The sequence below is a fragment of the Athene noctua genome, chromosome 10, assembly GCF_965140245.1.
Source record: "Athene noctua chromosome 10, bAthNoc1.hap1.1, whole genome shotgun sequence".
Lineage (NCBI taxonomy): Eukaryota > Metazoa > Chordata > Aves > Strigiformes > Strigidae > Athene > Athene noctua.
Genome location: NC_134046.1, coordinates 13430279 through 13457984, shown reverse-complemented (window position 1 = coordinate 13457984; position 27706 = coordinate 13430279). Strand labels below are relative to the sequence as shown.

Genomic DNA, 27706 nt, shown 5'->3' with positions numbered 1-27706 from the left:
GCAGCTGAAAGACCCCCCCATGCCTGGCACAGCCCCCCATGCCCCAGATGGGTCCAGCGTCTTATCCCTTGGCTGCTGGCATATGCCAGACTACAGGTCCTGGCCCAGGGCTGGGGCCCAGGCACAGCCACCCTTCCCTGCCAGAGCCTCTGCGCTCCAATATTCCCTCCTCCTTCATTAAAGAGTTTATTTTCGAAGTGTTTCCTCTCCTTGACCATCTTGAGGAAATACTAGGGGTAATTGCACTCACTAAGCCTGTTAAATAATTAACCTCAAATAAGTAACGGCACTGAGCAATGAGTTAATTTTATCCCTGTAGAAATATTTAAGTATTCACAGATTTTGCAGAGTCAAGTGGGAAGGTTTCCCCACAAGGTGCAGTCGGCTCCTCGCTGGTACGGGCAGGGCTCCCTCATCCCACTGTGCACCCCTGGCCTTTGGCTCCGCTGGAGCCCGTTTTACCACCACAAGCCAGTGTTTCAGCCATGGGGATGGCGGAGGCTATGGCCTTGAAAAGCTGCAGCATCTCTGACCTTCCTCCTCACCCCACTGCAGCTCCAGTGCTCCTGCCCTTCCCTCAGGCAGCACACCCGCCACGGGACTTGCAAGGGAACCAAAGCCAGACTTTGGGGGGGGGGTGTCTTTCATATTCAGAAATGGTTTATTTAAAGTTTTAGGAACATTTTCACATATTGTCAGTCATATTTAGAACAATTATACAGAACATTTGAGTTTAAACTGGAGCTGAATGCTCATGCAGGAGGCACAAAGTCCTCATGCTCACCCTCTTTGCCCATTGATGGGAGGAAATTAAGAGCTTTGTCTTTTGTGGATTCCCAACTTCAAATACTGGTATCAGTCACTGAAGTACATGCTGCTAAACTGACTGTCAGACAATTTATCCCTACGCTTTCATGGACGAGCTAGATCAATACTAAAAGCCCACCCCGTGAGAAGTTCACCTCTTAGGGACTGCTCTGAGGGGCAGACGCCAGCGCTTTGCGCCATCCGTGCAGGACCCTCACGGCAGCATTCAAAAGGCAGGTCCCACGGCAGGTGCACCAACCTCCATGTACAGCAGCACAGAAAACGTTACCAGCCTCATGGCACTGACACCCCTCAGCCCTGACCCCTCCCCGGGAAGGGCAGCCAGGGTCTGGTACGTTCCAAATAGCAGCGTAAGGAGATGAGCCCATGGTGTTGTCCTGCAGCAGCAGCATTCCAGGTGGCTGCAACGCTGCTGCTGAGGCATGGGGACGTTAAACACCATCAGGTGAACCAGCAAGTGGGGTCAGCAATCAGAGACCCTTGCTGGGGGGGGGGAGGAGGAGGAGGTCGAGGTCATGGTGATCACTGGGAGGCTTGAGGGCTGCGCTGTGCAGGGACCCACTCACCCGGCCCGGGCCAGCTAAAGGACACACACACAGCCAGTCTTGGTACAGGAGCTTTTATTGGTGACCACGGATTGGACACTGCAAAACAAGATGATTTTCAAATAGCGACACAACAGTCTTTGCCCTTAGTCGATTCCTGTCATACAGTAACCCCGTGAAAACACCTAGATTTTTATCAATTTTCTGGACAGAGACTCTGTATACTGCTGGCTGGTGGCTCTTTGTTAGCCAGCCCAGCACACCCCTGTCAACTCAACTTTCCTGAAACCCAGAGTCCATGACCCACATAAGGCAGCTGCAGCAGCCTCCTTCGTTCTAGATGATAAACCATAGCAAAACCCAGTGTAATGTCTTCACTTGGGGTGAATAGCTTCTCATGCTTACACTGAATTTCAATTTTAATATCAAAACTAAAGACTCACATATCTTTTAATGTTAGATGCATTAGTTTCACGCTTTTGCTCCTGACATGCGAGAGGCATGGGATTCTGTTAAGCTGTTTAATTGCAGTAAATTTTTTAACAGACAGTATTTTACAAGATGCAGAAAGGCTCAAGTGGACGCCAGTGGTCCAAAAAGCCTGAAACAAGCATGTGCATGCTGAAACAGGAACTTTGGAGGAGGAGAATTACAATTTATAGATCACAAAATCAAAATCCAGAACATGCTACGGTGATATCTTTTTCCCAAATAATCAAATGAAGGCATTCATGACAGAGGGTTGCGTTAATAGAAACAGGCTGTTTAGAAATTGCTGCTATGTGTGGGTTGCTGTCACAGTCCTGTAAAAAGCCCAAAGGTGCTATCAAGGAGAATGCTGGTATCTAAAGCGGACTTGACCTCCTCTCTCACTTGGAAACCTTCCCACCACAGGGCAGGTGGTGGGGGTGACCCAGAGCGGCCCCCCAGGCGCCTGGAGCAAGGGCTGGGAATGAGGGGAGGGCACCCATCACCGCGGTGGGCAGCGCAGCGGTGCTGGACGTGGGGGCAGAGCCCCTCCCTGCTGCTGCGCTGGGGTGCCAGTGCTCCTCCCAAAACCCCAGCCTCTCCCCACGCCTCCGCTCTGACATTTATCCAAGCCCCCACCACGCACATTCCTCTGCAGCAGAGAAAACAAGACCCACTTCTTCTCCACTGCCATCCTTTGAGTCTCTGTTGGTTTCTTACGCTGGCTGTGGTGGAAGGGGGATGCCCTTTCCCCATACACCTCCCCGAGCAGAGGAGAGGACCCCACGAGAAAAGAGGTTCCCTGGAAATCCCACCTCTGACAGGTTTACATGTGGGAGCTGCCCCACAGGTGCAGCAAGCGTGCCACCATGGGGAGCTGGGAGCATTACCACCCCTCTCCATGCAGAGAGGCACAGGATGGGGGTCCCTAATCCTCAGGTTTATTAAGAGACTTTTTTTGAGGTGGAGACAAGCACCCTCCAGCCTGGGGACATGCTCAAGACACCCACTGTTGTCTCCTCCAGCCTCAGTGCAGGCCACACACCTCAAGCTAGCTGACAGGGCCCCCCCAGCACCAGAGTTTGTCACTCAGCCAGGGAAGGCAGGCAGCTGCTGCGGGAGGGCCAGCACCCCCATTCAGGCAGGGCCAGTGAAGGGCCAGGGGCCCAGCACAGCCCTCCCCTGTGCTCGCTGCATCACAAACCCTGCACGGACTATGCCACCAGCCAAGGCAAACCCAACCAGAAACACCCAGGGAGAAAACAGTGGCACACTGCTGAGTTTTCTGTTTAGTTAATAGTCTTTCCCTTTTAAAAGCTCAGTGTTTTGTTGGTCTTTTTTTTTTTTTTTTTTGCGTTTAATTTTCTTCCAGACACCTGTGTAATGGCTGTGCATGTACCTCACAGGCAAATCACTCCAAGAGGTAACCAGCTGTGTTCCCACACGGACACTGACTTTCCATCAGGGAATGCTGTTTGGATGGTAATGCCTATGCCTAAACGGTGCTTCACAGGTGCTTCACACTATTCCTATTGCTGCTTACACTGAGTGTACTGCCTTAACATCACAGGGTTTAGAACAACGTCTTTGTAAATTTTTTTAAAAATATGTAAGACATTTCCCTTATAACAAAACTAAGAAGAGGCAATAAAGCTAAGCACTAGGCTTTATTTTTCATTCCCACTTGGCTTATTACCGAAGTGCCTGTATCCACAGGAGCTTTATTATTCCCAGCACAGCATCAGGCCTACACATCCTCTCTTGACCTGCAGCATCTGACCAAGTTTACAGAAGCGGCACCCCCAGGCACTTACTGCACCCCTGATGAACCTGCGGTGGGCCAACGACCCCAGGAGCATGTGTCCCACAACACCCTGCCACACACACCCATCACCCCACCGCCACAGCCATCGCTGCCACCTCAGGCTGTTCCTGCTCTGCTCCAGTGGCAGCACTTTGTTTACTCCCTTTAATTACTCCAGCGTTTCCAGTAATACCACGCATCAGCACAGGGCTGGACAAAGCATAGAGACTGTCCCCCCCTTCCCCCCCTCCAGATGTCTTTACACCTCATTGGTCTCACGAGCTCTTATCCCTGCAGCAGGTACAGTTTCCCCCAACTCTCATCTGCAAGTTATTTTATCATAAGCAAGCAAACACCTGCAGCATGGAGCATGCTTTAGAGAGAAAACAGCATCTTCTATAGCAGAAAGAAAACCCAGCAATTGTGAGCTCCTTGCACACTCAATTCCGCAAAAAATATTCCAGTTCTCTGGCAATAACACAGACATTTAATACACAAAAAAGACCGAGCACACAGACATCTGCCAGCCTGGACTATCTGATATTTTCAGTGACTACCAGAAGCATCGCTTGATGTAGGGAACAAATACTATCCACAGAGACTCAGTGCTGGATCCTGGGATGCTGTCACCCCTTCCAGAACCAGGAGGGTTCAGGGGGACAGGCAAACTGAGGGACAAGGAGCAGGGCACAGCCCCGGGCGAGGGTGCTGCCGGCTCCAAGGGGAAGGGATGGTTCCCTGGTACTTGGAAGGGATCACTGACATAGTACAAAGAAAAATGGGTATTGCAGCATTCAGGCACAACCCCCTGCCCCAAGACAGCTTTGGCTGGAAAGCTGTTTTCCATAAAATTCCTGGTCTAACCCAGCTGAAATAAAGGCTCACACTCTAAATGCTTAATGACCTCCAGCATTGTTGTCAGAGCACAATGCCGCTCTGTGGAACCCCGCTCGCCTGGAGCAGCAGGCAGTGGGAGGCTGGGGAGCCTGGCCAGGGGACGCGCCAGCAGTGCTTCTGCATCCTGGTTTTAGGGCTAAAGCTCATCTAGGTTGAGCCAGACGGCTGTCCCGGGGCAAAGCTGCACCATTCCCATCTCACCAGGGTTAAACCCATCGCCCTTCATGCCCATCTTGTTATTTTTACATTATGGTACACTTAGGAGAAAGCTACAGCTACGTGTTGCTGCAATTTTATACCATTTGCTTTCAGAAAGTAATCACTCTGGTTAATCCGATTTTTCAAACCCATTGCTTTAGTACCTTGTCAGCAGCCTGGTAGTGTAAACTTCCAGCGTGGATTTCAACAAATATGAACAATCCTTGGTTTTGACCATGACCGGAGGTATAGTATGCCAAAAGTTACTTTTGAGATGTGTTATTTCCAAAAGACTATTACAAGATCTTAGTCACAAGAAGCTTGGAGAGACTTTATAAAAAAAACAGCAGAACACAGAACCTCCTGTTCAGTCCCTCCTCTTCAGACATGCCATGTACCTCCTACCCACAGGTGTATGAGCTCCCTTTGCTTCCTCCCACAGAAATATTCTCCTGCAAGTTGTATTGGATGCAAGGGGGCACTGAGTTGCTTGAGAGTGAATGACCAGGCTCTAATATTTTTTACCTTCCCCTTCTCACGTGCTTGTCAAATGACCCCAGTTCTGGTGGGACCTTGGGGAGCCCGCTTTGCCCCCGGGCTGCTCCCCGCTCAGAGGCGTTTGCTTTTGCTGCAGGTCGTGCACAGGAGGCTGGCCTTGTCCAGAGTGAAGGGTTTGCCGGTCAGCAGTGTCTCACACTCCAGGCAGGCAAAGTGCTTCTTGTGCCAGGCCATCCCTTCTGCCTGCTGGTAGTCCTCCGAGAAGATGATCTATGGGACAGAGAGACAGACAGTTTCTTGTTTCCACTGTCTCGCCAAGCCAGAGGACAGCAGGAGCAGGGAAGACCCAGCCCCATGCCCCCCACCAAACCCCTCAGCTGTGGAGGCCAGGCTTCAGGAATGGGTCAATAAAAGACACAGGATTGCTCCTGTGCAACTGAGCCAGTCACAGGCTGCAATTATGCACTATAAAACAATCAGGTTTTAAATGCAGCCAGAGCTGGATTGTTGTTCTGAGATAGATCCGGTGCAGCCAGCCAAGACTGTCTTTAACATCACACCACTTCACCCCATTTTCAGGTGCCTCCATCTCCCCAGAGCAGCCACAGCCCTGGGGCCCAGCACCAGGAGGATGCCATGTCCCGGGAGGTGCGGGCAGGCGAGCAGGTTTGGGAGAGAAAAACCCCAATTTAGTGGGGAAAAGCGGGCGGTCCCTACCTCGTCGCAGCCGGCGCAGCGTGGCCGGAGGCTCTCGCAGTAGTGGCGCCCGCACCAGGCTGCCCCGCTCTTCCAGAAGTAGATCAGGTCGACGAGGGGCTCGGCACAGCGGCAGCAGACGAAGCAGGCCGGGTGCCACTGGCGGGAGTAGCCGGCCCTGTCAGCGTACACCACCGGGCAGTCCCCCGGCACCGCCTGCTTGCAGGTTTCGCAGTGCTGCAAGAGAGAGGCAGCAGGGTGAGCGCAGGGCCAAGCGGGAACAGAGCCCCGATGTTCAGTGCATGGGATGGATATTTACTTCTTATACCGATTCGTGGCACCATTGCCATCCCTGGAAGGGTTCAAGGCTAAGCTGGATGGGGCTTTGAGCAACCTGGTCTAGTGGAAGATGTCCCTGCCTGTGGCAGGGGAAGGGGATAAATGATCTTTAAGGTCCCTTCCAACCCAAATTATTCCATGATCTTTGCAATGCATTTTTCTTCACTGTACAGCTGGTAAAAAGCACAATTATCAAACACAACACTACAATCTCCAAGCACAACCTCAATGCTTCCCACTTCTGCAAAGCCTGAAGGACCTACTATGTTCCTGCTTGACACCCCATAGCATCAAGGAAGACAGTGGAAATAAAACACTTAATTCCACGACCACTAAGATGTGCAGCTTAGGTTGGTTTTGTTTGAGCTCTTGTTCTGTGAGGGAAAACATGAAAATACCAAAGCCAGATTTTACAGCTGTATCAGCCTGGGAGGGCCAGCAAACACACAGCTGGAAATGAGGCTGTAGACAGAGAGCAGCAAGGTGGAAGAGCAAGAAAAACGCTAAACTGAAGAGAAAGCAAGGGCTGCAGCTTGAGAAAAGCTCTGGGAAAATCTCAACCGTGCAGTAGGACTCAGACAACACAGAGGGCATCACAGGGCACCCACAGCCAAAAGAACCAACATCCCAAGGTCTCTCACTCCACATCCGGTGCAAACATTTGGACCAGTGCTACATATGGACAGAGTGTCAAGCTGTAATGCAAAAGGTACTATAAATATATATATTTGCCAGTATTTACCTGGAATACTGTTTACCCCCTTCCAGTCAGATCCTCAGACAGGTAAAAATAGCCCCAGGCACCATCAGCTAAGTGTCTGGCCTTTGGGAACCCCCCCAAGCTAAAAACAACCTTCACTAAAAGCCAAAGGTGTTCTTCAAGAAAGAGTCAAGACATCCTACAGTGCAGAAGTACAGCACATCAAAGACAGTATTTTGCATAGAGATTAGGAACTTTGTTCTTTTCTTACAGTTTTTTAATATATGCATCTATACATAAGACATGTCATTCTAAAGAGTTCAGCACAGCGCTTCCAATTTATACCTATCCAAAGAGACAGAATTAGATTTGGCTAACCTGAAGATTAATCAGCATCTATGCTTATTACACCTAAGACCAACTGAGTTCACTCTTTAACGTGCCTGCAGAGTGATACTGAGATTAGTTAAGAGCAAGCTCTAAGCTCTCCTCCCTGAAGTTGATGGGCTGTTATTTAAGTTTCCATTTAAGTCTGGACAGTCCAGGTCAGGCTAATAGCTTCTGAGGCTGTGCTCTGTCACTCCTTAAAAGAAATGCTCTTGCATAGGGGCTGGGGCCTCTCCCAGCAGAGCCCTTGGCTGCAAGGCCAGACTTGTACTAATAATCTCTGCAGCAGCCAGGCTAAGGCTTTTATGAAACCAAGATGCAGCGTGAAGCAGCTGGCGGGTCGTGCATGCAGTGGTTTGAGCTGCTGTGTCCCCCCTCCAGCACGCTCCAGACAACACAGGGTCCAGGGCCAGGAATTTTCCTGGGCTCAGATGATGGACTTTGCTTGCAAACACTCCAATGGAAGTCAACAAGCTTCTAATAGGGGGGGAGATGAGACACAAAAATAAGATTTCTCAGTAGAAGGTAACCTAACATCTCCTGAGCTGCAGGAAGACATTGAGGATGGGGCAGAGATTTATTTTTTGGGGGGGGGGTGTGTGTGTGGAATGGGACGTGACACACCTTCCACAGGGCAGCCGTGGTCCATGACCTGAGGAACACCATCCCAATGCTACTACAGCCTGGGAAACGCTGTGCTGGAAGCACAGGACCCACCGTGATCCTCCCTGGTACAAGCCCAGTAAGGCAGCAGCAGAAAGGGTCTCTTGGGGGTGAAGGGGGAGGGGGGTTTCTTTGAGCTCTCTAAGTGTCAAACTGAAGACAAGTTCCTCACTATGTCCAGTCCATTTGGCTCACTTAAGGGACAAGTGCTAAACAGACTTTTCTTTGTGTTTAGGGAGTTGTCTTAAACTCAATTCTCCCTTTACACAGCAGAAGGCTACAGGCCTACCTACACCCACCAAGTGGCTTGGCTTTGTTTAATTACTATTATTTCTAGCACACCACACTCTTTGCTGTTGTCTCCTCCTTCCTTCAGTCTGGATTTTCAGTAACTGCCCTGCAGTCCCTGGAGCAGTTCCACCACACTGATGGGCATCTCCTATTTTACCAGGAAATCCAGCATGACAAACGAAGGCAGTGCAAGAGGAGAAACAAAATGTTTCCTGGCTTGGCTTTTCTGCAAGTCTGAAAGGGGATATATCTGCTGACACTGCTCCTTCCACTGCAAAGGGCTTCAGACGTGTTTCCAAGCGCTCCCAAGACCCACGCCCGTGAAGGAGCAAATGCAGCACAGAGCAGAAGCTGTGCTATTCCTGGTCTGTACAAACAAGAACACAAGGATGTAAAGCTGCCCCTGGGACACCAGCCTGGCTGCTGGCAAGGGCAGGTGGGCAACAATGAATTCTGTGCCCATCATATGGGATCAAGGCCGTATTTTTCCCTGTGCCCCCAGTACCTCCCCAAAGCACAAAATTTGAGTGACTCTGGGCACCAGAGCCCAACCTTGCTGCTGCCTCGATGCTGTCACCCCCAGAGAAGCTGCCAGGCCCATCCATCCCAGCCCTGCTTATCTTGCAAGATCTAACTGTGAGAACAAACACGAGCAGCCTTCCAACCCCAAGCTCAAGTTTCTTGCCAATATGAACTGTTAAAAAACCCAACTTATTTTGCTGTTTCTTTCTGTGGCAATTATCCACAGAGCTTTTCCTAAGCATCGTATATCCTCCATCTCCCTGCCATTTACACACTAAATAAAAAGTGGCTCTCCAAATTTAAGATGGGATTAGAGCTTGGTACTCATTTTACATCTCCATTGGGTAGGGAGGAGTGAAGACTTTATTAGCCAAGTTACCAGAGGTGCTGTCCAAGACAGTATCGCTTTCTCCTCAGCTTTTTCAACCTTGCTCTCTCCCCTGTCTGCTATTTTGCAGTGACAGCTCCCACAGAAGGAGCTCCCCAGACACCACGAGGCTTCCCCCGAGTGCTCGCTACATTGCCAGCCTCAAGCTTTTTGAGACAATGCCTAATTTTGATCAACTGCTCCAGGATTTGATTTGATTCCAACACAGTGGCTTCTAATAAGAGAAGACTTTCTAGTTCTGAGGGGGTTAAAGACAATTTTATGCTCGGTGGTGAACATTCAGCACATAGGACAGACTTATTAGAGTGGTGGGGCCCCTCTCTGCAGCTGAGACAAGTTCAAAGAGCTGTTTGAGTTCAGATGCCTCTCATGGCAATTTACATTGGCCCTGTATGTTTTCCTTTACACACCAATTTCAACACAGCTGGCCTGAGTGTGTAGTAAGAGGTTTAACCACCTTAGCACTGGGACCACACAGACACCCAAGGAAATCACTCCAGCTTGTTTCTTGGTGCAGATTTGGTGCCTTATGGGTTCATTCTCTTCTAGAGCAAGAGTTTGCAAGGGTTTTTTTATTAATTTTCCCCCCACATCCATGAATCTGTAGTTCAGACTCATACCTTGATCTGAAATAGGGTGAAATCAAGCTGCTGGTGCCAGTTAAGAGGTTTGGTGTTCAATAGATTCAAATCTGTGTCCTACTTCTAATGGACTCAAAGAAACATCACACAAACTGCTTGAGAATCAGGATCTCCAAAACAAGCTATTCAGCACCCTATTTTCCCCCTGCACCTATGAACCAAAGGCACTCATATCTTCCCCAAAAGTCTCCTTCCTGCCGCCATCCTGCAGGTCTTTGAGGGTTGGGACAAACACACTCCCAGGTGAGGACAGCATGTCCTGGAATGGCACCCATGGGCATTGCCTGTGGCACCCCAGAGAGCAACGGGGGGTGTGTGTGGGGGAGGCTCAGGCAGGGGACCAGGCATCATGTTTAACACTCATGTTTTAGGAGACACACAGGAGATGGTCACACAAGTAGAGAGGTACCTAAACCTCCACATCTGGAGAGTGCTGAGCTACATTTCAACCCTGAATACATTGACAACATCAAAGCCTCCAGTGTTGTTGGCTTCATGCACTTCATTTCTCAGTCCCTTTACATCTATTCTCTGTCTTCATATAGCTTATTCTGCTCACATCTTTCAGCCTCACATGAAGTGCTGTACCTCATTTTTCTAAGGCAGAATGTTCTTTCCAGTGCAGTTTTGCGAAACCCGGTACACTTCATGGAAGTTTAGCACATGTCAGATGTTGGAACACAGCCCATTGGTACCAGATCACCTGCATTAACTCCTGCATGGGAGATCAGATTAAAAGAGGCAGAGCTTTAGTAGAGGGGGATCTGTCTTCAGCACAGCAAGAAACCACAGCACTTCGCAGTCTGCTGCGAGCCAAGCTGCACAGTGTGCTGGTCAAAGAGAATCTCTTGCAACTGCTTTTGAAGCGGTTCCATTTTTCAGCTAGTGTCTCTAGAAAAATGATGCTTTAAAGTATGGAGAATAACATCCCAGTTATGTATTTACTTGGAAGGACAAACTTGCAGTCTAAATAAACCCTCATTGCCAAGATGACTTTTATTAATGAGTTTAATGGAAACCTTCCTTTTTTTGGCTATTTAAGCTTAAAATTCTTTGTCCAATTCAGTATTTTGTTGCAACAGTGAAAAACTCTTACTGTATCACCGAACTCAAAGTCAGATGCACGTAAACAGAAAAGGCCACAGCCGAGGGGAGACATTACCCAATATGGAATGAAAATGAAAACTGCTCTGAACATGTAACAATCTCAGTGCAGTGATGGCTAGAAAAATCTTGCGTTAAAAACACTCAGGCACCATTTTTTTCCCAGCTTTAAATCATCTGCTGCAAGTCACCCTCATAAGGGCCAGTATGAAATATTTTCACTCGTCATATTTTATGATAAGCATTTGTTCAGCAACCACAACAGCCACTTCAGACAGCACTGGGAGAATATAAATCTAAAAGGATGTTGGAGAATCTCAATCATTTCCCTGTGGAAAAGTGTTTCTATGCCCAGGGACATGCATGCTCTGTTCAAAGTTCCCCAGAGAGATTACAGCCCTGGGAGCACTATTGCCATGTTCATGGCTTTCAATTATTTAGACTGTGCCACCACCTCCCATCAATTGGGGTCTTTGCACTTGTGCTGCTCTGGAAGCCTGGCTGGAAATGCTGCTCACTAGCTCATGGTGAAACAGTTTCTGATCTTGAGTACCTGACTGGTGCACAATCATCCAGGGAGGTGTCATGCCCAATCTTCCAGAGCTACCAAGAATCCAAAGGTGAAATCACTGGCTCCTACAGCTAATGTAACAAAATTTACTGACCTTGATGGTTCAGCACAGCTTTCGCTGGGGAGGGAGATGACCCTCACCCTTGCTCAGTGGGCACTTGTGCTCAGCAGCAGCATAGGAGTGGTCCCACACCAGGGTCTTTCACAGTGCTCAAGATGCAGCTCAGCATCGCAGCACTGCTCTGGGAGTTTGGGGAAGCACTGCAGCAGGCTCGGAGGAGCCCATGGGAGCACTATTGTGAACAGGGAACAGATAACCCTGGCTGGTGCAGCCTTTTTCCCCCACCTAGTTGAGTCTGAATCCACCCCCTGGAAGCTCCCCAGACTCCAGGCAGAGCGGGGACACCCCTGCCAGCCCATCCTACAGCACTCACGTAGTGCCCCGCCGTGGGCACGCTCTCCAGGGCCCCGTTGGTGGTCTCAGGGGGTTTGGCAGCAGTGATGCTCTTGTCCTGTGGCTTCCCCTCCTCCTTCCCGCCGCCACCCTGGCCTGGCAGCGCCACCTCCCCAACGCCCAGTGCTTCAGCTTTATACTTCTTCACGAAGTCTTCCATCAGCTTCAGCTCGCCCTCGGCGAGGCCGCGGCACTGCGAGGGGTCCTGGTCGTACAGTGGGAGTTGTCTCATCAGCTGCCGCCTGCGATAGTAGGCCCCGTCAGTCCCCGCCACGGGCTGCATCTCCTTTGGGATCAGCTCCATGTACTGCATGGCCTGGGAGGAGAGAGCATTGGTAGTTACTCTGAGCTGCTGAGGGAAGCGTGAGCTTTCTCTGCAAACAGATACTCCACTTGTCTTACGGAGCCAGGGCAGAAACTGTGCCTTTTCCCCCTCCCTTCTGCCTTTAGAGTTGTTCCAACTTACACTTCAGAAAGAAGAGGCTGAACTGGCTCAGATGCAAGTAGCAGTCAGGTTATATTGCTAATAATTTCATCCTCAGAAAACAGGTTGGAGGCTTTTTTTTTTTTTTTTTAAGAAAAAAACCACCACCAAAACAGACTCCCCAGGAAAGCAAAGCAGCAAAGACTTGCTTCACTAGTTTGCTCCCAGATCCAAACACACCCTCCCTTGCTGGCATTAGAACATCACTATTCCACATAATCATGACAACAAGGCTGCTGAAAAGACCAGAAACCCATAAACATCAAAACCGAAGACTAGGCAGCTTCCTACTGTCTTGTGCCAGGACAGGGAGAGCTCTGGGGAACAGGTCAGAGGCTGCACCAAGAGCATCCCATAGCCCTCATGGGCTGTGTGCAGCATAGTTTACAGTAAAAGATCCCTTTTATCAATTAAAACCAAAAATCTTAATACAGGAAATGGAGTCAGATAGCAGTTGAGTCTGTAGGCAACACTGCCAGCCACCAACTCTACCCGACTGCTGATTCTGCAGTAAAGGCTGAAGGTGCTTGGTCACCAATGCCCTGCAACATGGAAACTAAATGCCAAGAAAATATCCAATATAAAGTCCCCTACTCAGCTGGCCACTAGACACTATCTTAGAAGCAGAATAAACTGATCTTGTGAGAGCTCTGTACCACTCTGAACTAGTGCTCGTAGGACAGTGGGGTCTGTACAGTTAACTTCTTCTGGCCTGGTGCTAACGGGAAGGGAGTTTCCCACTCAACGCATTTTTCCTATTGTAGTGTGAAGAGCTAAGGGGCAGCCAGTTGGCACTCTGCCATCCCATTTTAAAGACCAGCATCCAGCTGCATTAGATTTGTTTCTTACTTTGTCAGCATTTGAAACTGAATTTTAAAAAAGTAGAGAAGCAATTAACTGCTCAGTGTACATAGTCTGGTTCAGTACAGCCTTTTAACTACAGAAATGTTTGCACAACACTGAACAACTCATCACATCTGTAAAAGCTTCAGTGTCAGCTTCCACCTCAGCTACTTCCAGCCAGACAGCAGCATTGCAGGGCAAGATTCCAGCCTGAAGACTTGCAACAGCAATAGATAAATGATTTAATGGAAGCAGGGCTTCTTCCTTGCTTCTTTGAGCGCACATTAACATTGCTGCACGTTACAATATCAGACACCAACGCCCAGTCTATGGTGTATGTGCAATGGTAGGACTGCTGCCCAGGAGTTTACTGGGGGAGAGCTGTTGCCCTGTGGAAGAAGGTGCTGCTTAGGTGTAGTGGGTCAGAATGCTGCAGGATGCTGCAGAAGTGATCTGGTGCACAGATGGCTTTCACAGAACTGAGAAATCCTAATAGGAACTGCAGAAACAAGACTGGAATTACCTGACAGCTCCTCCCAGGCTGCATGCAGGCGCTGCCCCACAAAATAAGGATATTGCCAGTGGTATCAGACAGCCAGAGAGAAAAGCAACCAAAGTCTTGGTGCTGTACAACTGAACATTAGGACAGTGTATGCTATGCAGCCTGTGCAGGCTTGGTTCAGCCAGAGCACTAGTAGAACAGTTAACACAGTAGGATCTTAATGGAAGAAATTCTTAATTTACTATAAATGTGCCAAGACTAACGAACACTTACACCAGAGCTACAAGAGCAACATGTGCAGCTCAAGCATCTTGTTCCACCCCAGCCCCAGACTGCACTGCCAATGCAAAATGTCTGTGCTCAAAGCGAGAGAGAAAAGCAGTCTCCAGCCTTTCTTAACAGTACAGCTGGACTGCTCAGTGGCAGGTTTCAGTACCTGCCCAGACATCTTGGAGGATTTTACTCCTTGATCAAGAGAATGCTTAAAGTTATAATTGCACATCATAAAATGTATCCAGAGAACAGATCAGGGAAGAAATTCAGCCTGACACCAAAAATCGAAGTCAAGGATAATAAAAAGTTGTTTCTCCTGCTGCTACCATGCAGCATTACTGTCAAATGCTTTACTATGTTGCCTTAGCACAGATAATGTTGAGAAAGAGCACTAAGTTTTCACTGTTAACTACTGGATTTTAGAGCTATTTTATGGTCTGTGCTTTCCACTTCCCCCAAGGATCCTGAATAACTACTTCATAACTTCTCCAGGCACAGCTTGATGAAAACACACTCTGAACTTCCTCCTATTATTGGACCATCCATTTCAGGACAACAATATTAAAAACAATCCCAAGTTTCCACACTGCCTTCAGAAGGAAACCACTGGAGCGAGTCAGTTCTGCACTAAAAGCTTTTTGGCCCAAATCCCTTTTGAGCTATCCCGAGAATGGCTGACATCCAGCATTTTTCCTAAAAGTTTGTCAAGTTCATCTTCAAGCCAAAATTTATCAAGGTTGTCTTCAAAATGCTACACATTGTTTACTTGAACCAAGATATCCTTTCAGGCACTACCAAGAGTTCCAAAGATTTTGGGGGGCATGTACCCTCCAAGCTGTCCCTTGCCAGCACCACAGGGACTGGTTTGTTCCCCACAGCCTCTGCTGCATGGAGCTGCATTCAGGGTCACACCAAACACACGCTCACAAGGGGGTACAGTCAGGGTTCAGGCCCAAAGAAGAAGAAAGCAGCCCAGCAGCCACAGGTTTGGCCATCCTTCGCAGCAAGGAGCCAACCCCGTGCTGCAGTCAGCCCATCGAGCAGCAAAACCTGGGTTTCTGATAAATCCGGGCTGAGCAGCGTGTTTAATGAATCAGGCTGGGTGGGCAGAGTGCCATCATTGTTCTCCCCATCCCTCACGAGCTTCCTGATTCCCCACGGGACCTGCGGAAGGCAAACAGTTGTTAAACAAACATTCCTGCTGGGCCAACTCCTACCAAAGAAAAGGCTGTGAGCATTGGCGCGACGATTAATCAGCTGGGCAGTCGGATGCGTGGGGGTCTCAGTCCCTCATTAAAGCCCAGCAGTCTGCTCCAATGAACACCACTGACCCCAGCTGCATTCCCAGTACAGACTTCAAGCCACCCCCAGTCAGCCTTTCCAAGAGGGTAAGGGCAACTGAGTCTTGAGAAAGTCAGTCTGCCTCTTGGGTCTGCAGCTGTGATTTCACATTTGTTTTCCCAATTCTTCTTTTAAGAAAATCTGGTTGCAATTTTCAGCAGCTTTAAACTATTTGTTTAATTTGAAGAGCAAAAGCTGTCCACTAATGACAGTGTAATATATGATGTTTTTAGTACCACAACACAGTTAAAAGCCAGTTAAATGCTTTCCCTCAAGAAATGCTCTGCTGGCTAACACTTCCACACCCCAAAAACCACTTCCATTCATTCCCACATGGCAATATCGCTCACCCAGACAGAAACCAGGCACGGGAGGGAAGGTGGGGCTGGGGGCTTGTTTTCAGATCCAGCCCTTGGCATGGGACCATGCTCCCCATCTCCCCTTTTTACCCTGAGGTCTCTTTACAAAACCTAAACAAGTATTTATTTGGACTAGACTATGTTTAGCCGTAAGGAAAAAAAAAAAATCTCAGCTGCAACACTGAGTCTGGGAGGGGTTCCTCAGGCAGCAGGGACAGGCAGAGTTCAGGCCCACGCAGGCAGAAGCTGTGGGCAGGATGCTCCCAGGCCTTGGCATGACAAACTGGTCCTTGGGGGAGGAAACTCCATAAATCTGCTGGGGACAGGGATGGGCTGGTGCTGCACCTCAGCTGAGGCAGTGGGAGGGTCCCTGGGCAGAGAGGGTCCAAGCCCACCGCCGCCAGAGGATCTTTTCCACTGGAGTGATGCTCTTCTGTGAGTGGTGAAGCACAACTATCCGGCTGTCCACCACCGCCAAGAGAAATTAAACCCCCCTTTCCCTCCTCCTCTGCTTGCCCAGCAAGTCAGAGCTGAAAAACAGCATTACACAGAAGTTCAGCCACGAAGGAAACCCTGTCAGCACACTGCTCTGGCTCCATGTTGGCATTCCCACAGGTGCTCGTCCGGGGCAAGGTGATGCAGATTCAACAGGAAACAAGGCTGTGTTCTGGGGAGGTTTGGGGCCATTTGTGATTTACAGAGGCACAAGTTACATTCCTGGTTAATAAATCTGAGATGCCAGGCCTACTTTAAATCCAAGATTTTAACGACTACCTCAAGCAAGCAAGGAAAATAATTACTATATGAAAGGCTACAGTTACTTTGCCCCTATTAAAGCCCATATCCATACCAGAATAATTTAGAAGCACAGGACTGGATTTAGATGCAGCATTACTTCTTTCCACATTAATTTCTCTGCTTTTGAGAGACTAAAGTGTAATTTCCTGAGGTGTTTCCTGAAAAAACCCTCCAGGTTAGGGGAAGTGTCCCAGCTACCTCCCTCCACCTGCACTGGCTGGTCCTGGGATAGGCTCACACCCAGATTTGCAGATCAGACTCAACAAGCCTCTCCAACAGGGAGGTCAAAGCCCAGGACAACACCTCCTGCCCAGATAAACCACCCAAACAGCTTGTCTCCACTGTTTCTCCCAGAAGACCCGCCCAGACCCACCTTGTTTGAAAAGCACGGAGGCAGTCTCAGGAGTTAACTTGTCCTGGGGGTGTCCCACAGTTTGCAGCGCATTTTGCCTCCTGGGTGCTCTCCTGGGGGTGTTTAAGGAGAGAACCAACACCCGGACCCAAGAAGGCCTGGAGGAATTTCTCCTGCATCCAGCCTGGGGTTTGGAAGCATGCAAACGCCTGCGTGGGCTGCACAGGCGTGGTACAACTGGCAGGACAGCAGGGATGGGATGTCTCCACAGCAGTGTTTTTATTGGACATGAGCTTTACCCAAGTAGTGAGCTTTATAGTTGTAAAACCCATCAAGATTTCTCCTAGAAATGTAAGCAAACCTATAAAAACCCAAAGGCAATCCATTTCTCTCTCCTACCTACTCTGATTATTTGTATTTTGGATAACCACGTAAAGTGTTACGTACATTTTTTGCTCTGTGAGGCAAACCATATGTTTTACTATTTTTCCCCGATAACTTTATTCCAGAGCGGAGTTATGTTCTCCATTAAGCAACACAACTACCTGCCAACCATGCTGTGGATCATCTTACCAGCTTCTGGGTGAGCCCTGGTGGAGCCCACTCATATGTGATGGTGTCAAAGGTGGGGTCTTTCCGAGACACGATGGGGTTGGTGATGATCATGCGGTTCCTTTTGTAAATGCGAACGCCATCACCTCCTTTCACCCGGGCGGTGAGCGTGGCGTACTTGGAGTCCGACAGCAGGCGCCCAATTTTCCGATCATCCTCCAGGTCTGAGCTGAGGCTGTGATCCTCCTGGCTGCATTTGCACGACTTGCAGATTTTCCTGTGGATGAGAAGAGAGATCATCCTTCTGGTGGAAGTTGGGCCACAGTGGGCATGTGATCATGTGATGGCTGAGCCACAGAGTGTCACCCTCTTCCAAAGGTTAAACACAGACCAGAGTTATGGCATAAGATAAAAGGCTCCTGTGGCCTGAGCTGCACATGGGTATTCGGCACGATTCATAGAATCATAGCCCTGTTTGGGTTGGAAAGGACTTTAAAGATCATCCAATCCCACCCCCCTGCCACGGGCAGGGACACCTTCCACTAGCCCGGGTTGCCCAAAGCCCCGTCCAACCTGGCCTTGAACCCTTCCAGGGAGGGGGCAGCCACAGCTTCTCTGGGCAACCTGTGCCAGGGCCTCACAGGGAAGAATTTCTTCCTTACATCTAATCTCAATCTACCTTTTTTCAGTTTAAAACTATTACCCCACATCCTATCCCTATGTGCCTCCCCAGTAAAGAGTCCCTCCCCCCTTTCCTGTAGCCCCTTTAAGTACTGGGAGGCCGCTCTAAGGTCTCCCCGGAGCCTTCTCTTCTCCAGGCTGAACACCCCCAACTCTCTCAGCCTGTCCTCACAGGGAGGTGCTCCAGCCCCCCCATCATCTTTGTGGCCTCCTCTGGACCCACTCAGGCAGGTCCATGTCCTTCTGATATTGGTGCCCCCAGAGCTGGACACAGCACTGCAGGGGTGTGTGTGTGTCTCACAAGAGTGGAGCAGAGTGGGAGAATCCCCTCCCTCAACTTGCTGGCCACACTTCTCTTGATGCAGCCCAGGACACGGTTGGCTTTCTGGGCTGCGAGTGCACATCGCTGGGTCACGTCCAGCCTTTCAGCCTAGAGAGATCAGCAGTGGTACAGAGCAGAAAGCTGCAAGCCCCTAAGTGCTGTCCCAAGGCAAAAGCAGCCACAGCATTGGCAACAGAGCACTGACTCCCACCTGCCACAGAAAGATGCCACTGCCTGTGAATTTTGAAAACCCCTTAAGCATCACTAAATCTCCCACCCTCACCAGGCTCCAACAGTTGAGCACTAGCCTCGATTCTTACAAAGTTTTAAATGCCATTTAAAAAGTGACTGCTAAAAGAGGAATTGATACTAATTGTCTATCATTTTAATTACAATAGCTATAGATCATCAAGTTAAGTCTAAGGTCACTCTGCTGGACAGCTTTTCCACCAAACACTAACAACAAAAAGGACAAAACTAACTCTGATGCAACCCCAAGTATTTAAGCAGGATCCTGGAACAAGCATGATTCAAATGAGTCTTTGAGTCAATTAAAAACCCCAATAGTAGTGATTCAACCGAAGAAGTGTGTTGAAGTTTGGATTTCACACAGCTGAGGTACTGAAGCGAGGAAGGGAAGGCTGCAGGACACAGTTGCATGCCACCACGGTGAAGCATTCCAGCAGCACACCTGCAGACTGCACCGCTACCACAGCCCTGGCTGCACAACCAGCAGCAAACAGGAGCTCTCCCAGCTCACAGAAGAGTCTAGTGTTGTGCAAGAGAACCTCAGAGGGAACTAATACTTTTTTAATTAATGACAGCTGGATAGGTCCCTTCCATTTCAAAGCCCCCTTTGTTTCTCCCATTTTGGTTTGGAAGCAGATAGGGCAGGGCAGCAGCTTGCTGCCCAGAGCCAAGCACGCAGTACTGCTCGGCTCCCACCAGCTGCTGATACTGGTGGCTGTTTACCTAAATTAGTGTTTTTAAGGGGAAAAACGGAAAATAAAGTATCAAATAACAAGATGTTACCCACACTTGGCACAGGATTTCAGTTGTCGGGATGCTCAGGACAGCCAGCAGCAATGGCCACTGTGGTGCTGCCAAGCGGGCACGGCACCGAGCCCTCGCCAAGGGCTTTGTTCCACTCCGCCAGCCCTGCACCCACACTCACCCTCAAGGACAAGGGTGACAGCCAGGCACTTGGCACGACTCCGGCCAACAGTGCTGGATTGTCCTTTTGGTCAGCATTTCCCTGCCTCCAAAGCAAGCAAGGATGTGTTTCTTCTAACTCCTTTCCAAACAATCCAACAGGCAGAGAAGCCCTGCCCTGGCCCACACGCTGTGCAGGGCATCAGGTGGCTTGTGCCAAGCACAGCTTGTAGCAGCTTTGGCACCATGTCCCCCTCCCCATGTCCCCCCAAACAGCACCAACAATGCAGGGCTGTGCCAGGGACAAGCCCATGGCAGGTGAGACCCTTCTGCAGGCCAGGCCACCTCACACCCAGCTTTCTCCTCTTCCCAAGCCACAGATCACTGTCAAGACCTGCACCCAACCTCACAGAGATAGTCTCAACTTCCAGGGAGCAGCCAGTGGTAGCAAAAGAGGAAAAAAACCCACTGCACGAGAGCCTCAGCTTGGTTTAAGCACTTGCGGATGAGGTTTTAACTCAAAATATAAAACAGTAAGACCAGTGGGGAAGGGGTATGGAGACCAGGGAGCACAAGTATCTGCCCAGCTCAGCAGCTGTCCCAGTCAGCCAGCGTGTCCCCTCCACACCTCCCACCACCACCCCAGTGCTCCGCAGCTATTTGCACTCAAAGCCACTGGAGTCTGAACATCAGCAGGACCAAAGGGACAGTGTCAGGGCAGGGCCTGTCAAGGTCAAGATGTTACCTCCAAGAATGTGGCTCAAAGCCCGTGCACGTCCCTCTGCAGCGTAAACAAGGCACACCTCTTCCTGACTGCAGCTGGCTCGCTGACATCTGGAAAAGAACAGGACACTCGAGTTGGAAAGGCTTTATTCTCAAAGATTATCTGAGACTAGAGTACCAATGTTGTGTTTTGTCCTTCAGATGTGCCTTATCGCATGAAGCCTCAAACTTCCCAAATGCCATTTGACCTGCTACAAGTTTTTTTAGGGATGCTCGGGAGGAAGATTTTTGCCTTAAAGTGAGAGAAGATGGCATGTCTGGACCAGTGTGGGGGTATGGCACATCAAACAATGAACATGTACACACACTGGGCAGCCACCTTAATCTCATGCACACAGGCCTCAGATCTCATTAAATGGTTATTTGGGTTCAGCTTATGTATTGCACATGAATCTTTCCAATCAGTGTGCAAGTCAAATTTCAGGCAGCGAGACATGGAGGTGCACTACCATGACCTGATGTTAAACATTTTTTACTGCAGCTTGGACCTCCTTGGTCTTCCTACAGGGACTCAAGTGTATTTTGGGAATGGGGCGTGCTCCCACACCTCTGGTGCTGGGCTTTACAGGTGGTTTCCATGGTGAACAGGAAACACAGGAGGAAAAGCAGGATGGGAAGAAGGGCTATGGTTGAGCTGCACTTTCTGCTGCACACTGAAAACTGAAGGAAGTCACCTGTATACATGGGTGCTCACTGCTGCACAGAGATGGTCCTAAGAACTTCCCAACAGGAGAGACAGAAGTGCAAAAAGACAACAGGAGCCAATAACATTGGAAAATAAACCTATTTTAGTGTCTGCGCTGTGGGTTTATCAGACATGGCTTTCTGAACGTGAAGACTACAGGAGGGTATGATGGGAGACAAGAAGTACTGCAGGAAGCATCAGGGAGAAGTGACACCACAGGACATTGACTTTATCTTAGCCTGGTTGTTTTCACAGAAATTCTCGGACTCCTGTCTGAAAGACACATTTATTCTCTGTAAAAATGGACTTAAGGAAAACAAGAGCAGTCCTACCCTCAGGACTGCTACAACAGCAGCATCTCAGGAGCCTTGCCTGTGCAGTCAGAGGTTAAGCTAGAGAGTAGTCACCCACCTCTGCAAGACTAATAGAGGCAGTTCTCAGGGAGCATTATAAAGTGTCACTGCTGCAATTTTCTGACCATTTTGGATCTCACAGTCTGCATTTTCCATTAAGGCTTAGCACATACAGGTCTCACACCAACATGCCCTTTTTGGTGCTTGCTCCCATTCATCAAGTTTTTGTAGATCTTTAATCCCCCTCAAACCACAAGCTTGTTCTAGACATTGACTATTCATTAATTAAGACTCCATGAGAAGAACAGTTGAAGCTGCAGAGGTTTCTATTCTAGAGAAGGGTGTTGCCTGCCTGTGCAATATTAATCTACTCCATGTGTGTTTGTGTTATAATAGTCTTTCATTACAAGATAATACACTATTTAAATCAGTATTTGTTATGCTGCCTCCTGCCCCAGCTCCTTGTCTTCCTTGCCCAGACCCAGCAGCCCCCATCCCCTGCACAGCACAGCCCTCTCCAGCTTCACACAGGGACAGGCAGAGACCATCCCTGCCAAAACCTGTTTTCAAATGGAGGGATCAAGAGCAGTAAGAGAACAGAGGATGTTTTTAAGATGTGGGTTTGGGTGAACATGATCAGCTCCTTCACACTTGTAGTGGTGCGTGTGGTTAAAAAAATAAATTCCCCTTTGAGGAGGTTCTGCAGGGATCCTGCAGGGCTCCACAGCTCTGCTCAGATGCAAAGCCAGTGGTGATGCTGGCAGCTGCTCCTTCCTCCTGTTCCCTCCTGCTTCCACCTGTCCCACTCCCAGCACCACCTCCCAGGCTCCTCAAAGCTCCTGTGCAGACCTGGGGCACCCCAAGGTCTGCACTGACATTCCAACTCATTCTGCAGCTTTTGGGAGGAAAAGGTTATTTAATGGCACTCAGGAAAGACATTTAATTTACTTGGAAAGCCCAGTGTTGCTAATAAGGACAAAGCATTTATGAACAGATGGTTCTAGAAATGGCTGGATGCTGTTTGCCAACTTTAAGCAGACAAGCCTTTACATGCTGGTTTTGGGCACAACTATTAAGTCTCCATACAAGGCTGCTCATTCTTGAGAAACACAGCCCAAAGGGTACGAAATGACCCATTTCAGCTCACTTTGCCCCCAGGACTGCCATTTCATTTGTGCCTTGGCTTTCACCTGTAGTTTAACTCATTTTTAACCTACAGGTTTTTTTCAAGTATTTTGAAGCCAGTGAAAAGACCTCTCACCCTGGGTATTCATAAAAATACATCTTAAAATAGTCTTAGCATGCACATACACCCCACCCTGCCTCTACTACCCAGAAAAATAGGACAATTTTGTTTCTCCAGCTATGTGCCAGAAGAGATAAAGACATTTAAGATTCCAGTACAGACCACTTAGAGTCTTTGCCCGTTGTGGAACTCTGTGCTAGATACCCACTAACTGATGGGGTTTTTTTAACTGACTCTGATCTTCATGAGTCAGAAGCTGAGTATAGGCAAGGGACTATGAATGGTTGTTTACTTAAAATACAAACATCTATATTAAATTAATTCCTTTGGAAGAGTTCCATTACATATGAGGGGGAAAGCGAGGGAAAAGCACTGTCAGTAGCAAGAACCAGTAAGTGAACCCCCAACGAGACAGCCCAATGCTTCACAGCCTAAGTGCCAGGGCAGGAACTCACAGATGTTTTGGGGGGGCCACCAGCCTGTGACCTCCACACAGATACCTAAACCCAGTATTTCCCTTTATTTCTTCAGTGTTAACAAGGCCTTTCCTCGGTAATTTATTCAAACTGGTAATTAGTTCTACTTGTCCAAGTATGACTTCTGCTTCACATCCCAGGTCCAAGTTTAACTGCTCTTTACTCAGTCTAAACCCCAGGAAAGTACCTACTGAATCAGTTCTCCCCAGAACACCCTTGCCCCTGCCTTCCAGAGCAGGCTGGCACTACCCATCACCCCAGTTAGCCAAAGGATCTGTGTCCAGGCTGCTAGAGTGGTTTTGGACACCCATCCGACACCAAACGCTGCCGCAGAACAGCTTGGGCATGACTGCGTTGGCAAGGGCAGGATGAACATCCCAAAGGCTGGCAGAGCTGGGATCCAGCATGTGGTGCCCCACACCACAGGCGAACAGCCAGCTCACAGGAGGACAGACCAGTCCAACAAGTGCTCCAACCCAAGGGGCATCCTGCAGCACAGCCTGTCCCTGTGAGGCTTACTGGAGCGAGGCAGGCTGCACCCCTCTGCCTCCTGACCTGGCATAGCACCTCTGCCAGCACCCCAGGAACTGCTTTTGAACTTCCACTGTTGTCTCACTGTAGTTACACATTTACTCAGCCCAAACAAATGCAGTAAAATGGATCACATTTAATAGAGCAAAATCACAGCTCTTATCTTAAACTGCCATTGTTGTTTCACTTGAACAAACCCATTGGCATCAACAGGCAAGCTTTGCCTTGGGGTTATATAACAAAAGCTGATCATCCATTTCCTAAAGACAAAACTAAACAAGTACTAGTCCTGATCTTTGGCCACGAACTGCTTCAGACATGTGTAGAAGAGCTGGTCACTGGCCCTCCCATTTGTGCACTGCTCTAGCCAGGACAAGACAACATGCCTTTAGCCAGGAGCTCCAAATCTCCTCGGAAACTCGTGTTTGTAGGTGTGAGTGGCATCACTCACCTTGCAAGCTAGCTGTGAGGCTGAAGGTACAGGAAAACATTTGGGGGAAACAATGCAAAAATGGAGAGGCTCTTCAAGACAACACGTAGCTCCTGAGCCAGCTCAGGTTCCCCTGCCCTCAGAGATGTAGGTCTCCAGCAGGAAGGGAAGGTGCTGGGATAGCAGCTCAGGTGGCCCCATGAAGCCTTGGGGACATCCCTGTGGCATGGACAGATGTCACCAGGAGCAGCCTGGGCAAGCAGACTCAAGACCCCTCCACATGGGGATGGGGCATTTACCCACTGATCGCTGCATCACCCTGCCCTGACAGCTCAGAGCCCTCCAGGCAGCATCTCCTCACCACGACTGGAAGCACAGCCACGTCTCTCTTTGGAGGACAGTGTTATTCCTCACTCCCTCGGAAGTGGAGGGAGGTTTGAGCCACTCATTTCCACCGCTGTGCAGGGGCCAAACATAACAGGGGCTGCTGCCTGTTTTTCAGGCTGCCTGGTCAGCAGGACTTCCTGCCCAGATATGGAGCTTCTCCTCACAGCTCTGCTCCAGCTCCTCAAATATGCATAAAAGGAGATTTCTTTAAAAAAAGACGCAGCAAAAACCCAAACCCAGTAAGATAATGCAAAACAAATGGTCCCCAACTATCTTAGACTCCACATATGCCCAAGCCCATTTGGGAACAGCAGTGTTAAACAGAGATACTGAAGTTCAAGATAAAGAGTTTGAAGACATTTGTAATGCTTTTTAAAAAAAAGCCTGTGTCAAACTGTTTGGAAGAAAAGCAAATTGTGCTCACCATGACTAGATATACAATGCATTTTAAGATTTCTGTTTTGCCTTTTTTGTCTTATAGCATTCTTGCTATTAAAAGAGAGAAAGCAAGACAGTGCAGAGGAAATTCTTAGGTAGTGAAATGATAGGAAATTGAGGCCATTCTACCCACAAAAACATCTCTGAACAATCTCAGGAATATGCCAGTAATACCATGGTTCACTGTTTTACTGGCCAAAGGCAAGGCCATTCTAGGCACTGGTAGGTTTGCTCAGTGGTTAGAAAACAGAGAGCCTGTAATGAGAAGTGACAAGGCAAAAACCCAAACATGGCTCCATCCTGGTTTAGAGTTTGAGGACTCCTTTGGAAGGGAGCACAGAGCCTAAGGCAGGTATGGCAAGATGGACCTCTGGTTAGAAGTTATGACAGGTCAGAGTCCAGCTCTACCAGCCTGCTCCATTTGCAGCTCAGCTGAGGCTCAGAATGTTTTTTTTCTGTGTACCATCACCCTCTGCCCAGCTCAGCCCACCTTGGCCAAAGACCCTTTGACAAAGGGTCTGCTGAAGCTAGTCTGACAACCGAGTTTGGCACAAGGGGACTGTCCTCAATGGCACACAGGGAAAACTGTTTTCACATCCACGTGAGTTGAAAATCCTTCCAAAAAGTGGAAGCTTCTTTCTACTCTCCTCACAACCAGTTCAGTGCCAGAGATTTAACACTTCCACAAAGAGGAGACTTCAGACTAAACTTGTGTTTCCCAGTGAAGGGTCCTCTAGGAACAACCATGCCATGCCCAGGCTAATGCTATAGGTAGACAGGCCAACTTCTAGACCACAAACGGTCTGAACTCAGACCTGCCAGTGCTCAGACACACCAGCACAGGCCCTCAGAAATGTCTCCTCCCTTCAAGGTATAACCTGATATATATGGACACAGAGTCTCATTAGCCATTGTGGGTTTGTGGCCTCCACACCTTTTGCTAAAGCCGTAGTGATGAACAGCTCACTTTCAAAAGCATCCATAGGGAGACGGCTCCTGAGATCCTCCTGCAGATGTGATGAGCAGGCTGACGTATTGCACAGCAAGGAAAGAGTGCCTTGGGATGTTTGGGATGTGTTTAACATCTCTGCTTTGTATAACCACTGATGTACAGGGTGGCTCCAGCACACTGTTCCTGGAACTCTCATTTCATGAGACCCAACTGTTTTATGGAGTAGTGAGTAGTAGAAATTTAATGTTATTATAAAATTTTCAGAGCTTACAAGGCGGCCAGTTTGGGAAAGCTATTATCCTAATGTTCTCCACTAATAGCTGCTTTTGCAGAGAGGTTGGTTTATCTCAGGTCACTCCAGAACTGGGAAGTCCCACCGAATGTCAGTAACACACAGCTTAATCCATCGAGTGCCATGAGAACCCACTGCAATATTCTGCTTTCCTTCAAGGACTTTAATGAATTTGATACGAGGGGAATGAAGTACAGTAACAGCAGATCAGTATCTAATGCAGCCAAGCACATGCCTGAGAGGCTGTTTCACCACCTGCAGCCTGGTCCCCCCAGCTAGAAGCACCCATCTTTGCTGAAGAATTTGTTACTGATACTGGATAAGGGAAATGCAGTCCTGAGTCTGGCACTGGGATTTTGGTGATGCTTACTTTTCCTCCTTTTCTTTTGTTACTAGACTGCTCCTTACACCATCTTCCTTTGGCTATGCACAAGGCACAGGGTCAAGACAGACTTGATAAATTAGTTTTGACCTCCAGCAGAAGCATGCTACATGTCAGGAGACCACAGCATAGGCTTGGTTAAGTGACAAACAAGGTGAAAATAGGAAAGTGGAGCCAACTCCAGCTACTAAATCAGTCACCGTAACAAAATGATGATAACTGAAGTAAGGAGATCCTTATCTGAGCAAGGATGCTTAGACCATGCTCCCTTGGAGGGCCTTTAGTTGTCTTTCCTCCTGCATATCCACAGGGACTTTGGTCAAATCACAAAAAGTTTGTGATAGTCCTTCAGAAGCACCCTGAAAGGCCTCATTACCTCCTAGCAGGACTGTTTCACCATGAGCAGTACATACACCACATGCCACATGAGAACACAGGGCAGGTTCAGCCAGAGGACATCCCCTCGGTGAGCAGCAGTGCCAGCCACCACACGCCGCTGAGGGGAGTGGACCCACAGCTGGCAGATTCATCTGGAGCTGCATCCTCGGAGGAACTCGGGCCTGAAATAAGGTTCAGAGTTTTGGCAAGTTTGGCTAATATGGTTATTAACCAAAGCTTGTTGAAGGCTCAAAGCTTACAAGAACACCCTGCAGGAGTTAGCTTCACATGCAGTGATGGGACATGAGGCAGGACATGTGCTCAATGCCACCAGAGCAGACCCACAAGCAGGCTGCAGGGTAACCCCATGAGTGTCACTGCTCCCCAAGTCACCTGCTGCTCCCCAGCCTCTGAGAGTGCTTGTGGGACCAGCTGTCATGACCACAGCTCTAGAAGGAATGGGCAAAGCAGGGCCCTCCTGCTTCTGCAGAGGTTTCTGGATCCTGAAAGCAGTTATTGCACAACACCTTATTTGGAGGCTAAAAACAGCAATGGAGACACGTAACTACCTCAAGTATGTTTTCTCCTCCTTTTTAGGGAGGGAAGAGGAAAAGCTGGTTTCCAAAAAGTTCCTACAAGTTCACAACAGCCCTTTAGAGCTGAGGTCCTCATTTCACCTCGCCTGACAGTCCAACCGTTCCCCAGTGCCTATGGCAAGTT

General features: G+C 48.9%; 1 protein-coding gene across 2 annotated transcripts in view; it reads right to left on the bottom strand.

Moving 5' to 3' along the window:
• Positions 1–1508: 1508 nt before the first annotated feature.
• LMCD1 (LIM and cysteine rich domains 1) overlaps positions 1509–27706 on the bottom strand; it is a 36135-nt gene continuing 9937 nt past the window's right edge. For both annotated transcript variants that reach the window (XM_074914025.1, XM_074914024.1), the window contains exons 2-6: positions 20399–20487; positions 17520–17775; positions 11975–12310; positions 5956–6171; positions 1509–5508 (exon numbers count right to left, since the gene is read on the bottom strand). In XM_074914025.1, coding sequence (XP_074770126.1) covers positions 5350–5508; positions 5956–6171; positions 11975–12310; positions 17520–17775; positions 20399–20487 — 1056 coding nt within the window. In that variant the 3' untranslated portion in view covers positions 1509–5349. The remainder of the gene's footprint in view (positions 5509–5955; positions 6172–11974; positions 12311–17519; positions 17776–20398; positions 20488–27706) is intronic.